The 16,247-nt window shown below is 44.4% G+C and overlaps 1 protein-coding gene across 1 annotated transcript in view; it reads right to left on the bottom strand.

Moving 5' to 3' along the window:
• Positions 1 to 15,136, bottom strand: part of hmcn2 (hemicentin 2) — a 44,244-nt gene extending 29,108 nt beyond the window's left edge. Inside the window, exons 1-20 of the mRNA XM_063488695.1 lie at positions 14,878 to 15,136; positions 13,194 to 13,264; positions 12,641 to 12,799; positions 11,986 to 12,108; positions 8,422 to 8,593; positions 8,197 to 8,303; positions 7,990 to 8,110; positions 7,633 to 7,896; positions 7,392 to 7,536; positions 6,844 to 6,965; positions 6,396 to 6,668; positions 5,818 to 5,959; positions 5,363 to 5,490; positions 3,966 to 4,079; positions 3,715 to 3,873; positions 3,422 to 3,616; positions 2,348 to 2,443; positions 2,097 to 2,224; positions 1,852 to 1,996; positions 1,039 to 1,151 (exon numbers count right to left, since the gene is read on the bottom strand). Coding sequence (XP_063344765.1) covers positions 1,039 to 1,151; positions 1,852 to 1,996; positions 2,097 to 2,224; positions 2,348 to 2,443; positions 3,422 to 3,616; positions 3,715 to 3,873; positions 3,966 to 4,079; positions 5,363 to 5,490; positions 5,818 to 5,959; positions 6,396 to 6,668; positions 6,844 to 6,965; positions 7,392 to 7,536; positions 7,633 to 7,896; positions 7,990 to 8,110; positions 8,197 to 8,303; positions 8,422 to 8,593; positions 11,986 to 12,108; positions 12,641 to 12,799; positions 13,194 to 13,264; positions 14,878 to 15,136 — 3,036 coding nt within the window. The remainder of the gene's footprint in view (positions 1 to 1,038; positions 1,152 to 1,851; positions 1,997 to 2,096; positions 2,225 to 2,347; positions 2,444 to 3,421; positions 3,617 to 3,714; positions 3,874 to 3,965; positions 4,080 to 5,362; positions 5,491 to 5,817; positions 5,960 to 6,395; positions 6,669 to 6,843; positions 6,966 to 7,391; positions 7,537 to 7,632; positions 7,897 to 7,989; positions 8,111 to 8,196; positions 8,304 to 8,421; positions 8,594 to 11,985; positions 12,109 to 12,640; positions 12,800 to 13,193; positions 13,265 to 14,877) is intronic.
• Positions 15,137 to 16,247: the final 1,111 nt, after the last annotated feature.

Below are 16,247 nucleotides of genomic sequence, written 5' to 3'. Positions count from 1 at the left end.
GCCATGTTTTTGTTGCCTTTAAAGAAAAGATGATATCACTGCAGTTCCTAATTTCAGTGGTGGAAGAGAAACAGATGCATTAACAGTATACAAACTGCCACTTCTGCTTCACTACACGTCAAAGATAAATGTACACTTTTTACCGGGCAATATTTATCTCACAGCTTTAGCAGCATTACAAATTATTAATCAGTTATATTGCAGCGGCTGTCAAAGGCAACGCTGCAGTACCGCACAAGCTGTAATAAGATCTGTTTTTGCATCCTGGATGGATCGAGAGCGTCGGCTTAGCACCGCCTGGTTGCACATAAACTTTTGTGTTTTCTTCTCGTGATATGATGAAGTGTTGTACTAAGAGTGGATGCGGGAAAGTCTTGAAATAGATTCCTAAGGTACAATAAAAACAGAGTGATTTGCACCAGTCAAGCAGCAATATAGTAAAGTTGCCATGGTTACTTCCCTCCCTGGTCAGGTTAATCAAGTCTTGATTGCAGTGGAAACTGTTTTTGTTGGTGGTGTTTTGTTTTGTTCTGTTTTTTCGTGTTCTGACAAATCAAAGAAAAGGCCAGGAGGGGAAAAAAAGAAAACTGTTTGAATAAGCCAAAAAAATGTAATTGTATTTATGCAAATGTAATCACAGTAAGCGAAGGCGATTTGAAGTGCTACAGATGTTTGTGTAAAATAAAAAAAATATCCCGAGTAACTCAGTGTGCCTCAAAATGAATTCAGAATTAAAAACCTTTTTCTTTATCAGTCATTTCACACTGATTTGATTCTGGTGTTATTAATATCATTATGCTTGTATTGACTGGCACGGTCCAAGATTGCACTCTTAAGGATAATCTAGATCCCATCACCGCTGGGTATTGATTTTTGCCGTTGCCTGATTGTGATAATTATTTCCAAAGTGCTAATAATGACTCATTGTAAGCTGAGCTGATACAAAGGGTTGACCTTGGACTAGATGGTGCTGTGGAAGAACGAGCCAGTTAGTCACGCTTGATTTACTGAGCTGAAGCCGAAGGTTGCGAGTGTTACCTTGGACCAGACAACATCTGGTTTGGGAACGCCGGTGGCTTCGCATGATAGCCTGATGGCTACACCCTCGTTGGCTATGTAGTGGTACGGACCAGCGCTGATCTCTGGGGGCACTGTGGAAGAATAAGGTCATAAAACACAGCTGTCTGACTGAGCGTGAAGAAGCGATCTGCTGCTGCATTATCACCGGCCTCAGCTGACCAGCAGCATTGGCGTTTGAGGCATTTCTTCATTACAAACTGATGATGAACCGTGATCCTGGCTGTCTGTCATTACATGCTCATGACCCCATTTATCAAAGCATGCAATAAAGCAGGCCCTCTCTCTGTGATGACAACAGGTGGTTGATTCATTCAAAAATTGTTTTCCATGCTGAGTTGGCACATTTTTGGCTTAATTGTCCAATTATATGGCCTGTGGTTGCAAACTTTGCACTGAGAAAGTGTATTCAGTGAGCGAAAGGGTCTGCTTTTAGATTAGGTTCATATATTTTCTTGCTGATATTTTATTAGTGCACATTAAATATGACGATAGAACCAGACGTAGGAGATGTAAGTTTAGTTTAGCTTGGATTATGGAAGCTTAGTATAAAGACTTGAAGAAAGTGGGAAACAACTAACCTGGCTGTGCCAAAAATGTAAATTACACACACAATTTGGGATTTTTCAGCAGGTCATTTACTACAATAATTTGAGTCAATTACTTTCTGGAGTATCTCCAAGATTATAAGCCTATCTTAGCTGCTTGTGCTTATTGTCTGCTGGCTTTGATTTTATTGGTAATGTGAGTGTTACTATTCCTTTACTCTCCTACCGTGAACCTCCAGGCTGACTGTGATGTTCGCGGAGCCTGCCACATTAACCGCAGTGCACACATAAATCCCAGTGTCCTCTGGGATGGCTCTTTCGATGTACAAACTGCCATCGCTCCTCAAGAACATCCTTCTGTTCAGATGGACCTGTGCAAACGAAAAAAATAAAAATATTCCTGTCACACACAAATGCAGATATGATCCATGGGAGAGGCAGATTTGAGTTTGATGTTTTTACCAGCCTTACAGGTTTTCCATTCTTGGACCAGTGTCTTTCTGGAAGAGGAATTCCATCCAATAACATGCAAGGAATACTAAGTGACTGACCGCTCCCGGTGGTGATCACTGGGGCAACTTGGGCCAATAGAGGTGGCTCTGCAAGAAAAAGGATTTGAAAAGATTACTAAACAACAAGAGCAGGAATATATGTCTTACAGCCACAGTGTCCTACTGTGTGTTTCTGCTACATACATATATGGGATCACAAAAAGAGCCTACCCAGTCCAGTGACACTAACTCTGGCCTCAGATTTGATGGTTCCAAACTGGTTCTTGGCCTCGCAGATGTATAGATCTTCATCATCCAGCCAGACACCTACAGTCAAACACATATCATTGAAAAATGCACCCCGCTGCACATTGCAATACATCTGAGAGTAGCAGCATCATCACACTTACCAAGAAAGAAAACAGTCTATCTAAAAAAACCCAAAATAAGTTCATGCTAATAGCAGCTAAGACCCCTACTCAGTAACAAGTGGTATTATTGGCCTGACAGTGCTGTAATTAGGAGCTAAAAATAGAAAATAACAGGATTAATGGGTTTGGCTCAGCTGCTATCCTGCTGTCCCACTCAGTAAATTCTCTTGAGATCACATCTTGGAAGATCAACATATGTTTCAATTCTTCTATTCTAGCAAATATTGAAGGATGCCAGGATAAAGCATTAAAGGTAACCCGTGAGGAGCACGATTCAAGGAGATAGTGGCGTTTGAGCACTACGTAATATGAACAGAGACATTTCTGAAACTGCAGGTGAAAAAAAAAAAATAAAGCCATCTGTACCAGATGGAGCCAATCAGGTCAGAGGGCAGCCGCAAATGGAAACAGTGACAGAAACGGCCCATGTAAATATGTCTGTTCCTGTCCAATATTATATTTCACACTATAAACATTTAGTCTCAGGAGCACAAAGCATCACGGTATGTGGCTAAGAATAGTCATGTTTCAGGCTGAAATATCTTCCAGAGTTCACAGCTTTGATCCCCCTGCCCTGATGAGGACAAAGAGAGACGCCTTCTCTTGCCAAATAATTAACAGCATTTTAAGGAGAGTCTTTTCACAGAGCAGAGATAATGCTTTTAGCAGGATGGATATTCGAGAGGCATCGGTTTACTGTAACTTTACCGATGGCAATGACATCCCGTCTCTCCCGCCTCTTAAGAAAATGTTATGTGGATTTAATATGATACTCTTCTATATATACTTGCAAAATTTGAGTCAAGCCAGTTCGAGCAGGGAAACCGTGAGGCTGCCACACAGCACACCAAAGCTCTTTGCTGTGATAACTCACTCTGGATTAGAAGATGTCCGTTCTCCAGCTGCATTGTTTTACTGTGGCTGTCTGAACGCATGAGAATCTGTCTGCCATCCTGTCTGCGCCAGGTCACCATCGGCTGCGGGAATCCCCGGGCAGTGCAGGGGAGGGTGATATTCTCCCCGACATTGGCTGTCACGTCAGCCGGTGCCTCGGAAAACAATGGACCCGCTGTGGAAGGAAGAGTGGTGCCAGATGGATGTTTTTTTCCTTTGTATAAATGTGAGAGAAATACAAGTTTTATGTGGAAAACTGTAGTGTGGCCTCACCTCCAACCACCAGACTAACAGTGCCAGAGGAGGTTCCAGCAGAGCTGCTCGCCACACAGCTGTACTGACCAGCGTCGACCTCCTGCACACCACGAATGTGCAGCGTCCCGTGATGTACGTCCTGCTCAACAAAAGGGGCAGAGCCCACCTCGAGCTCACCTGGAAGTACAAGCAATATAAGCATGTCATCCTCTAACAGAGACATCTCCACAGTCATTTTAATAAAAGCACTGTGTATGGCGTTAACTCACCTTTGAACCAGTGGACAAGAGGGGATGGAAAGCCTGTGGCCTGACACTCGAGAGTTGCATCACCACCAACAGTCACTAGCACAACCTGCTGTACCACTGTTATTCTTGGTGCCTCTGCAGAACAAAAAAATCAGTGGGATGAACTTTTTATTCCAGGGATGTCCAACTCATTTTGCATCATAGGCCTCGGGACTTTGATTTTAAACAGGCCAGACCAGTGAAAATCCCCTTTCTATCAGTGCAAAGGAGTTTAACTGCACGTTTAATCCCTGCGATATCTCAATGTAAGAAAAAGAAGTGGAATTTCAAAGGTGCGTCTCAGTTTTTCCACGTGATAAAGAAATGCTGCTATAGTAAAATAAAGAAATTTGTCAGCACGACTCTGTGGACTTAAACTGTAACAAATAAATGTGTAGTTACAGAAGTACTGACAGTTTGTGGCCCAGATTGTCCTGTGGTTTTAAAGTGGAACATTTTTGTTAAGTCACAAAATCAGAAAATGTTCTACTTTATTCATTTGTTTATTTAATGGTTTGATTGTAATTAACTGCTTAATTGTTTATCTATTACTGCATTACTTTGGTTTTTTTGGCTGTCAGGGAGGTCTATCAGTAGGACAAGCTGTGATATTTATGGAAATACATTTAAAAGTCCAAAATTTATGCCCTCCTTCACATTTTCTAAAGACATCTGGTGAGCCGGATTTGCTGGGCAAACTCTGGCCCCTGAGCCTTATGTAAGACCCCGTTTTTAGTTTATAGCAATGCACCGGTCTTTCACACAGCACTACTGTACGTAAACAGTAATGTGCTGTTTGTTTATACCAGCAAGGGCATCAGAAAAACCCTGATGTGAATGTAAAAATGATGCTTATACTTTAGACCCAGGCAGCTGAGCTGAAAGGATGAGATGATCTACTGTGTTATAAGGTTTTCACTGATTTGACAGATCAGTGTTGTTAAAAATGACATTCAGAGACAAGTGCGTATAATACCAGCAAGCCCCAGGAAAACGCTGCCATAATCCATCAGTGTTACGGTTTCTGTCAAGCACTAACTGACAGCCGTGAGTGAAACTTCAGGCCCACAACTGTCAGCGCTCACCAAACAAGGAGAGAAACATCACGTCGTGTGAGACAGAGCTGTATGTGGCCACGCTCGCTTGCTGTATACTCTGCTCTATCCTGCTGGATATCATTAAAAGAAATGCGCCTTAAAAACAGTCAACACGGGCAAAAATGCGTCATGTCACTGGAAGTTAAAAATGAAGTCAGAAGAGAAGCAATTATTCAGAACAGAAACTTTAACAACTCCGAATGACGAAAGGCTAATTCCAGCAACAATATATCTTCGCGCTGGCATCCTCAACCAGACATCTGTCAGGATGTGTTGACTTACCCGCATAACTAAGTGACACAGACTGAGAGGCAGTCCCAGCCTCATTGCTTGCCAGACATGTGTAGTTCCCAGCATCCTCTGGGAGGGCCCCTTTAATGGTTAGAACTCCATGCTGGTTCAGACTGAACCTGTAGCGTAGAGTGGACAGGATTCATGTTTGTTGATACTTTTGTTGATTACAAGCGCAGATGTAAAACAGAGATCCATCTCTCTGAATCTTTATGCTGCTGTTTGGTGTCACGGGAGAAATTTGTGTGTGTGCGAATGTATATTTCACTGCTGACATATAAAATACTTGTGGTTTGGAAAAAAAAAGTTTTGACATGAGTAGATGTAAATTTCGAAAGCGATGCAAACAAAATGTGGCAATGGCGCATGTAGGTCAAGTGGAACGTAATGACTCTCTGAGTCCTTTGTGCCAGAGGTGCCGAGTGGGCTGAGAGTTCCCCTCTTACCTCGGCCGATTAGTTAGGAACACGTTGCCTTGGCTCCAGAAGAGCCGGGGAGGGGGGGAGCCGGACGCCGAGCAGACCAGGCGGATCTCATCGCCTCGGGAGAAAGCCAGGGACTGCGGGTGAACTACCACAGAAGGAGCCTCTGCAGTTGAAATCAAAGGAAGGCAAAAAATTTAAAAAAATAAAAACCAGACGATGACTCAGGGACTTGTCACAGGCTGCATGATGTCATTTATAGCTATCACAAGCTTAACAAGAGCAAACTTGATGCTGTGGGCTGCAAAGCAATTACAAAAACACTCCATGTCTGACTTCATAACTACAGGATATTCTTGAAGACATATTTATTTGCCTGTTTGTTGAAATCATTGCAAATATCTGAGTGCATTCCCTCAGTAGAAGCCACACTTTTCAACACGCATAAGTCTTTGCTGATGAGAAAAGGAAGTGGCTTAATCTGATTGCAAGGAGGTCGAGGCAATAATGGAAAACAGATGACGGGGGCCCGCGAGGATCCGTTAAGCCCTGCCGCGTTAAATGTTTAAGCAGATGAGCCGCAGGGTATTGGGCTATCATACCTGGGACGTGGAGCCACACTGCGATTCTGCTGTCTCCGTAGGCGTTGGTTGCCACGCAGCGGTACTCCCCAGCATCCTGAGCCCGCACCTCGCTGATCTGCAGGTAAGAGTTGGGCAGCAGCTTCACCCTCCCTGCCCGTGCCCGGATAGCATGGCCCCCTCGGTGCCAGGTCAAATTGTGGCGCATGTTTCCCTCCACCTGACAGGACAGCACAGCCACGCCTCCCACAGAAGATGTCACATTCACCGGGGGCTTCAAGACCGGAGGAGGATCTGTTTTAGTGGAAACATGAGTGCAGACAATGTTTAAAACAAATATTTGTGCAGACATGATTTCTATCTAGTTTATGTCTAAACGATAAAGCAGAGGTTTGTATCTAAATGGCTGGAACGCACCCACGTCCAACTGAAGGGGAGTGTGCGCTTGCATTGTTGTTGTGTGACATACCTCTAACAGTTAACTGCGTTACAGCCCACCCCTGCCCTGCGCTGCTCTGCGCCATACACTCATACGGGCCTTCGTCCTCGGCTGATGCCTTCGGAATTTCCCATGATGCAATGGCAGAATACCTGAAGCAAAGACACGTTTGGTTTATTGGCCAGCACATATTCCTCTTATTTCATGTCACACCCAGTGGCTCTTTGGCACATCCACGCACTGGAAATAATTTTCATCAAAAGTCAGCTGCACTTCATGAAAGTAATTCAAGCCAGAGAGTCAACACCAAGAAGAAATAGTTGCTTTGTTAAATTGAGTATGTGATGTTTATAAAATCAACTGTGTATATATCCACTTGTTGACAGATGAACCAATAAAATGCAAGAGTGAGGCAGCACTAATGCATTACAGGCGTGCCCACTGGTAAGAGTAGGGAGTGACTTAATTAATGCTTTTAAATGAGGTAATAGGCGCGCGAAGCTTCGGGGATCTGAGGGAATCGGAAGGAAGGCGAGCCAAATGTTATGGAGTGCTGAGCAAATAGAGAAGAGACTCACTGAAAGAACCTCTCCTCTCCCAGTGTAATTCCACTTCTGGTGAATCTTAGTCTGTAGGGAATGTCACTCTTTACAGAGCAGCCAATCACAGCTGGCTGCATATAAACGCCCTTCACTACAGTCGGCATGCTCACAGCTGGAGGATCTGCACAAGGGAGGAAACAAAGGTTAAAGGCTATAAAGAGATTGATGAGGTATGGGAGACACTGCAGTGTGGCTTTGGTGAAGAGGGATGTCTTGCCTGGAATGATGTTGGTGTAGGAGACGCTGGACAGCCTCTGGAAGCGGTAGCCCTCTTCGTCTTTGCCCGTTACCTTGATGAAGAAGCTCTGGGAAGGGGTGCGGAATTCCGGGAGACTCCACAGGCCTTGTTTTCCAAGGTCGGAGGGCAGCGGTACAGGGATCGTTCGCAAGGAGCGGCCTGAGCCTGACACAAGCTCCACATGGCTCAGATGACCTGGAGGCTTCAGGCCGGTGCATTTCAGTAAAACATGGGATGGGAGTCCTGAAGGACATAGGAAAATCGGCATGAGGTAATTTTCTGCACATGGTCTCGGTCAAATAAAAGGCAAAGAGCTAACAGACACATGCCAGACACCTTTTATCGGCCTCTCTCTCGTGTGGTTGAACTCTGTAACAGGTACGCTGGAGAAGCCTGCGCGGAAGTCGAGACTGCTGACTCCTGTGACCCTCAGAGTGTGACGCCCACTACAGCTTATCTTTAGAGTGAAACGTGTGAAGTAAATTCAGCATCATAAAAAAGTCAGACAAAACACATTTGTGATTTATTCACCAAAATAAATACCTTCAGTTTCCAGGCACCGGGTCTAGGAAACTTGAGGTTTATCACACGAGCTGAGTTGGGAATATTCAAGAGTTCTTTAAGGCCCTGCTCTACACCAACTACCCGACCTTGGAAGAGGAAACATAACAGACGTCATTTCAAAGAAAAACATGACTTTCTTTAAAAGCACTGATAATGCTAGGAGTAGATAAGAATAAATAGGAAAAGCAGGAATGAGTTTTCTACCCAAAGGATCGCTGAGCTCGATATCTGGTGCTGGTCCACTGAGTGACACCGTGACCTCTCTGAGGCTCGGGTCAAAGGGAACTTCCCAGTTGTTTTCCTGGGCACTGTCATGATTGGAGGACAGAAGGTGGACCTTCATGGCCTGAACTGTTTCCTCTACCCACTTTAAAACCTGGCAAGAGGCAAAACACAGCATTTGCAGGAGCACAACCAAGCAAGATATTCCTGAGTACATTAATCAAACTGTCAGAGAGGTAAACTTCAAAAGGTAGGAGAGGGACAGGAAGGACGCACTGGCCTTAACTCCAAAAGCCCCCACCAAGCCCTTGCTTTTCCCTGTTCTTCGTCTTTCGGACTATTCTTTCATCACAAAACTATTCATGAGACGGATTTTGCCTAAACAAAGGAAAAGTGAAGCAGCTCAGCTGTCAAACTGATAACATACAGTTTTCTGCACTCTCAAGCACGTATTCCCAGAAAAAGTGTCTCTCACAGTGGAAGCCTGTCAGGCAGCAGTCCCGCTGCAGCGGCGCAGGTTTTATTAATCATAAAGCTTGTTCCTCAGAAGACAAAGCGGAAGCGGTGGATCGGGTTGTGGGAACGGCCGTGGTTTTGAATTAAACTTAAGCATTAAACTGAATCAGGCAGGCATTTCACACTTTTCTGCTGAAAGGTTTAAGCTGAAGAAGTCTGATGAGGTCAGACAGTGACTCTCTTCTTAGTCATTCCACCACTTTGAGCAAAGATTACAGAAAGGTTGAACGAGCTGATTGTACATAATGGTAAAAACAGTCATTACTTAGGCTTTAATTTCCCTCAGCAGCTCTCCACAGGAATCTGTGATGTTACAGGATTTCAGTTTTGACAGGTGCTTGACCCTCTGGGTGTAATCATCAGTGAGTTACTGATTAAAAATGCAGTTTCTCTTTTGTTTTCACTCAAATCAAAACAGAAGCACAGCAAAAGCCCACTGACTTTTCACAGAGTCCTATTTCAGCGGTCACAGCAAACTAAATGTCGTTCATCGTCCAAACGCTTAACAAGCAGCTGCTGTCTAATATTTGTTTTCACCTCGTATTGAGAGGCATCACAGTTTAACTGTGCCTGTAATGAAGCCAAATGAAAACATTTCCTCGGCAGGCCCTTCAGAGATGAGGCCAACACCAACACGTTTTACGACACAGACGTAAAAATGAAACAGGGAAAGCCTTTGATAATTTAATTATCAGCCCTCGACTTCTCCTCTATCGGGTCTGCAAGGTCCTGACAGCAGCTGGTTCCTCTTGCCATTTTACAACTGGAAACAGCTGTAATGTCTGCCACATGTGCAGTCATCACAGTCAGAGCAGGAAACTGCTTAGAAGTGACCTACATCTATGTCTGTGTCTTATGCGGTAGAGCAAAGAGGAGTGGGCATTTCTCTGCCCTCGGACCTCAGATGAAAGAGAAGAAGAGCCCAGAGGTGGGGCCAGTTCCCTGTCTGGGCTGGCCTGCGGGGTCTAGAAGAGCCGAGCGCCGTAGCCTCTCCCTGGCTCTACCACTGGGAATGCAAAGGACCTTAAGTCCCCGTGAAACCTCATCCAGCGTGTCTCAGATGAACAGGCTTACAGGGCTGTAACAGGAAAGACCCCCTGCTGCTATTCATAGAACCATGACAGATGGGCCAGAGAAGAAGTGTTACCTAAAGCTGGGGTGATGGTGTATTCCCCACATCGATTCAGGTACATTACCTGAAGAAGAAAATGCGTAACCGTGCCACTGTAAGGTAGAACAGCTTGCCTCCAGACCTCCCAGAGGGCTAGAGGTCAGCTCTGTCTTTACACGGGTATAAACACAGCATTTACCGGATATTTGCATGAAGATGGTCCGCTCCAAATCAAGGTTATTAAAGTAAACGAGACCCAGACAGAACCCCTGCTCCTTCTGAGTGGGAGTTTCCACATAGAGAGCCTCAGCTACACGATAAGCAGTGCTTTTGTTTAGCCGGACTGTGGGTAAAAGTTACCTAGATTTTATGCCTGGCAACCATTACCATTGCCATTTCCCTTAACTCGCTGCAGCACCCATAATCAGAAAAGACCCCGAGGCTAATCTTATAAACAACTCATCAAGGTGCTCGAGTTATCCATGTGTGCACCAACTAGAAACACAAAACTAATAAATCTCAGGTCTTTCTTTGAGCGAACATCACATCACCCAGTAAAACATCACATTCCTCATTGTTCTTCGGCACTTTAGGGCAGCATCAACTGGAAGAACGCAGATATTTTAAAATGTTCAACACTTTAAAGACAGCGGTTCTCATTGCCTGTGCTCCGTGTTACCATTTTCACTCACTGATCATAACCAATCAAAATTTAAAGCGCGTAAAGAGCGCGTTACACAGAGCTGACAATAAACTGTTGTGCGAGGACCTGGAGCCAATTCCACTGGGCAGCTGTGTTGGAAGAAGCGAAACCATGAAAGATCACATCCTGGGATTAGAGAGTAAAATAAGCAGTCTGTTTTCTCTGCGCTGGCCCCCCTGGAGACCACAAAAAGACATTGTATATTTCATTTGGCTGCACATTATTAAACTGCTATTAATGGCGAATATTTTGGTTAGATTTGTACTACTTCTGAGGATTTTTAAGGGATTAAAGGATTTGCATTAATTTGGTAAAAGCATGCCACCCAGGAGCTAAAAAAATCATACAGGTTAAAAAAAGAGAAGCGACTGACAGACACTCAGCGTAAATCCAAGAAGGAAAAAAAAGCCTGTTTATATGAAAATGTACACAAAGACTATGTTCAAAATAATAGGGCTACATTAGCACAAAGCCATCTGGTGTTGAGGTATAAGGTCTAGACTACATTTGGTCCCCTGTTCCCTTAATACGACAACACTAAAATGACTTTTAAGCACTCCTTAAACAGCTGGTAGGATTATGGAGTGATAATGAAACGAGCTGCCACACACACACACACACACACACACACACACACACACAGGCATTGTATGTCTAGCTATATGCAAGCATGACTTGACAGGAAACAGACCCCCACACACACACACAAAGACCCACACAAACACATCTGAGTTCAGAGGTTCAGTGGGCCACCAGTGTGCAGAGTTGTTGGCTCCAGCTCAGCGCTGCCCAGCCATCTCCTGTGTTGACATGTAGGATACCAGTGTCTCGTCCAGAGGAAACTCTGGCTTCTTTTACGTCTGCTTGGGAAGTGAGCCCCGCTGTCTTTGGCTTCTGAGACTCGGCTCCTGTTACATGCTGCTTCCGATATAAAGGAACCACCGGCCCGTATCGTATGACCAGGAAGTTTAATATCAGCACTGGAATCATTTGATTACGCTAAATGAATTCCTCATTATCATCTATTATCGGTGGGTCAAATGGGAGTTGATGTTGTTCTGCTCCTGCTCTCCTCTGTTATTAGAAAATATCACCCCTTTCATATTCAAATACACTAGAGAGTTCCAATTTAGGGGCTAATTCATTATGTGTGAGGGCTTAATGGGGGTTCGGTGGCCAGTCGTCAGAGCACACGTTTACTCTGCCTTGCTCTCACCTCGTTGACCTGCTGCTTATCCAAGTGAAAGATTTGCCCAGAGGAGGTGGCGGCGATCTCTTCGTACGCCCTGTAACCAGGCTGAGAGCGGTCTCCACAGTCCCCGGTCAACACAAATACTACCTGGGAACGAAGAGGACAGAGGAGTTAAGAGGATTACATTTGTTGAGTGTTTGCTTTCTGCTGAGTCGCTTTCACTTTGCTCCAAATGCTCATTGTCATGCATCATGTAGGGGCTGAGACGGAGCAACTTTCCTGCACTCAGCTGATCCCGGGAACTTCTCTGGAATGCAGATGTTTTTTTTACAGCATTGCTGTTGTATCCCTTTTGTGACAGCATGCAATAAATGCAGAGACTCTAAAGACAGTGTGGGATGGGGCTCGTGTTTGTAGGTTCAACAGTGTTCCAGATAACATCAGTTAAATGGCATCTTGATCATTATGGGAGTATTCAGCACCAGTGAATACAAATGAGATGCTTGTGGGCATGTTTTTATTTTCTTTTAATCAGTTTAAATACCATAGATTTGATCAAAGAGGAGCCTGCATCTATCGGATGTTTGACATTGAATAAAGAGCACACATTGGACTGATTAAGTATGTATCAGTTTTGTCCTGATGTATAAGAGGCCTGTTTAAATTTCCTGCCTTGTACCTGTGATTGACGGAGTTGCACCAGTTGCAGAACATCTCTCTTCAGGCGATAGTCTTTGGCCCTGGCATCAGTAAACACATAGATAAAGGATCCAGGCAGGGAAACCTCCAGTGCTTTCTTTATGGCTCCGATACTCATTTCAGGGCAGTCGCCTCCACCCTGTGTGATAGAATCACATTTGCTTAAAAACTCCAGAAAAAAAATCATATATTTATATTTTTTAAATGTTCATTCAGATATCGTGTTGTTGAACACATCCATTTTGTGGAGAGACACATCAAATGTTGCTTAAATACGTTTAAATCACTCCCCATGAAAGCAGCAATAATTTACTTTTGAAAGAAGAAAGAACCAGTCCCATAAACGATGTGCCTTATATGAGTAAACATTTGAATAACTGTTCAATTCAGTACAATCTGGGGTTCTTAACATTCTACAGATGTGCTACTTATCATAATTACAGTTTTAGGGGCTGGCAATCCACATACTGTTCACCATAATCTAAAGGTTTCATTCGTACAGAATGATTAATTCATGTAATCTGTGTCTGAACCTGGACAAACAGCTCTTGCAGATCCTGCTGGAACTTCTTTGGGTCGGTGGTGATGGACACGGGGCCGATATCTGTCAGATTAAAAATATACATTAGAAAAAATCCCTTTCTATGAAGAAAATCAAACCCAGTCAACCGGTTCTGTTCTGATTTCTGAAGAGTGTATGCCTATACAGAACAGGATAATCATTGCAACCACAAAACGCCTATGGTCTGGAATTTTTAGAAGGGAGAGCGTTTGTTTGTTTCCTCTTAGCAGCTTTGCCCTTATGAGCAGAGGAAAAGCACACAGCATCAAAAACCCTATTAAGACAAAGCACATTTTATCAAGGCCAGAATGATGCCCCACAGCCTTTGTGCACCACATGAATATCAATCACACATCACAGGGCACAAGAGAGGCCGTGCTTACAAAATTACAGCGTAACATTTTGTTTTACACAAATCACTAAAAATCTGGCAACAGTTTGCACGATGACAGAATAATCATTTTCCAGACCCAAGCATGATGGATAAAAGCCTGTCAGGGCATGACACTTATTTGGATGTCTTCTGGGGCCAAACTACAGAACAGTAAACATTAACCAGTGCAGAGGGAATGCATTGTGTTGCTGCCCTCCATAAACACGAGCACTTCATCACAGTTATTACAGAAAAAGACCCTCATCCAGTCTTGTATACCTCATGATTTTGGTGTGTCATTGCTCCTTATTCCAACTGTCAAATATAATTTTGAAGTATCTTTGTGAGACTAATGATACAGAGTTTGCAGACATGTGTCAGGGCCATGACATTTCTAATTCATTCTCGGTGTTTTCTCCAGCTGCTTTCAAGTGCTTGTCGACCTCTCATGAGTGCCTGAGAGGAAATACCGAGGGCACTGTCACGCCTCTTCGTCAGCCACAGAGGGCTTCTCTGGGATCTTGGAAGTTTACAAGGTCCCCAAGGGCATAGGCGCATTAAACACAGACAAAATGTGTGGCGTTAGGGTAGGCAACCCCCACAACTCCCCCCCCCCCACCCCCCACCCCCCCACCCCCACCCCACCCCACCCCCGGCTGGCCAGTGGGGGGGCTACGAGGCAGAAGAGGGAAGAGGGAGGAGAGACAGGAGTGAGGTGGGGTGAGTGTGGGGTGGCGATTGGGGTAATTACACACAAGCAGACAGCATATGCTTCCCATCAGCGCACAAACACCCTCCCCCCATTGGAGCACTCTTATTTTCAAGCTGCAGCTTTCCCGTATAGAAAGGAAGATGCTGGGGTGGGATGAAGAGCCTTACCTGTCCCCAAGACCCACTGTGAGCTCACATATCCCCCCCCCCCTCCTGCTTGACGTCTTGCATCAGTTTCACTTCTCTCTACAAGTGGGCTTCCACTGAAACCGCTATGCAGCAGCACACTCTGTTACACGTTCTGAGATGCGTTGCAAGTATAAGTGTGTAAATGGCAGATATAAATAGCAAATCAGTGCAAGGCGCGGAAACTATAAAAATACCACGCTCTCTTTGTAGTAACGCAAGAAAGTCTTTTCTTTTGAAGTCAGTGCTCCAATAAATTATAATCATATTCATGAATTAACAAACATACGCATTCCACACATCCACTTTCACGAAAAAAAAAAAGTTTCTGAAGTTGTGGCTCTTTAGTTAAAGAACAAACTTGTGTTAAAGGTAGAAAAAGTACCTGGGTCGTGGAAGGGGACCAGGACAAAGTTTTTAATGGGTCTGGTCCTCCGGCTGAGCGTCTTCTCCAGGATCCGTGAGGCGCCCTCTATCACCTGTTTCAGATCGTCGTACATGGAGCCGGTAACATCGAACACAAAGGCCAGGGTCGAGGCGCTGTCATCGGATTCATCACCCGTCTCAACGCGGGGGTCTGCCAAAAGTCTGTGCGCGCATACTGAGAGCGCCAAGACTAAGCACTTTAATAAGGCACCGGCCATTTTCCAAATTTACTGCATCTGTCTTTCGGAATAAGGCGAGTCATATATATATATATTTTTAAAAAGTATCACAAAGTTTTAAAAAGTTTTGATTTCGAAGCCGCCCAAATGACTCTGGCACTGCTTCTAGTAGATTTAGAACAACGCGGCTCAGCTGAAACACTTCAAAATCCAGTGCTGAATACTTCCACGGGAGTACATCCGTGCGTAAAGTTTGGAGGAGCATGTGGACTGGCTCTGCGTTGGAGAGCCCCAGGAGAGCTGGTGCTCTGACGCTTCAAACGGGGGCGGAGATGGGTATTAAAAAGTTCCCGGGACCCAACCTGTTTTTTTTTCTCCTTTCCTTCGTGTGTTTGTGTGAAAGAGTGTGTGTGTGTGTGTGTGTAACTCGACCCCACTGTGACTTCCAGGCTTCTTTAACCCTATTCAACATTTCCCGTCAGTTTATTTTTCTCTTCAATCGCGGTGGGCCCCTGGAGACGCACTTTTTAACAGCTTTCCCCGTATTACCAGCGGGGCCTGGCGTCTGTATTTTGGACGTGTCGAGAACATTGTCTCAGTAACAGCCTCGTTTTTATAAATAGCCATAGTTTATATTCAGCTGACACCAATCTAATTTTATACATAGCCCACCCTGACAAATATCTCCTTGACATATGAATGAAGAGCAATGTCACCGTGCTTCTTTTCTTTTCTGCTGATGTGGCTGAAATGTTATTGATCATTAAAAATGTTATCCTCGTGGACTTGGTGCCCAGCTATGATATATCTTGTTTAATGTGATCAGACCTCACAGAGGAAGTCGCCACCCACCCCCTGATCTTACAAATGCAAATATGTCAGCTCCTTCCAAAGTAAGCTGCATAAAACCAGAACATTTCTTTTAAGACAAGAAACTGATTGTTCACATGAAAACACACTCGTGTTTTACTGCACTTAAGTTACACATGCTACATTTGAAACTTATGCTGAATAAAAAAAACCCCCGGAAAGAAACAGTTTCAGGTCAAGGCCCCAGACCTTTCCTCCTCTTGAATACACCTGCATCTGTCCTTCATGAAAACGGGGGGAATAAAAGACAAGAAAAGAAAGAAAGCGGGTCTGAGCAGGC

The sequence above is a fragment of the Pelmatolapia mariae genome, linkage group LG12 (assembly GCF_036321145.2).
Source record: "Pelmatolapia mariae isolate MD_Pm_ZW linkage group LG12, Pm_UMD_F_2, whole genome shotgun sequence".
In the NCBI taxonomy this organism is placed as follows: domain Eukaryota; kingdom Metazoa; phylum Chordata; class Actinopteri; order Cichliformes; family Cichlidae; genus Pelmatolapia; species Pelmatolapia mariae.
Note: the sequence above shows the minus strand (reverse complement) of the source record. Positions and strands in the feature narration are given on the sequence as shown.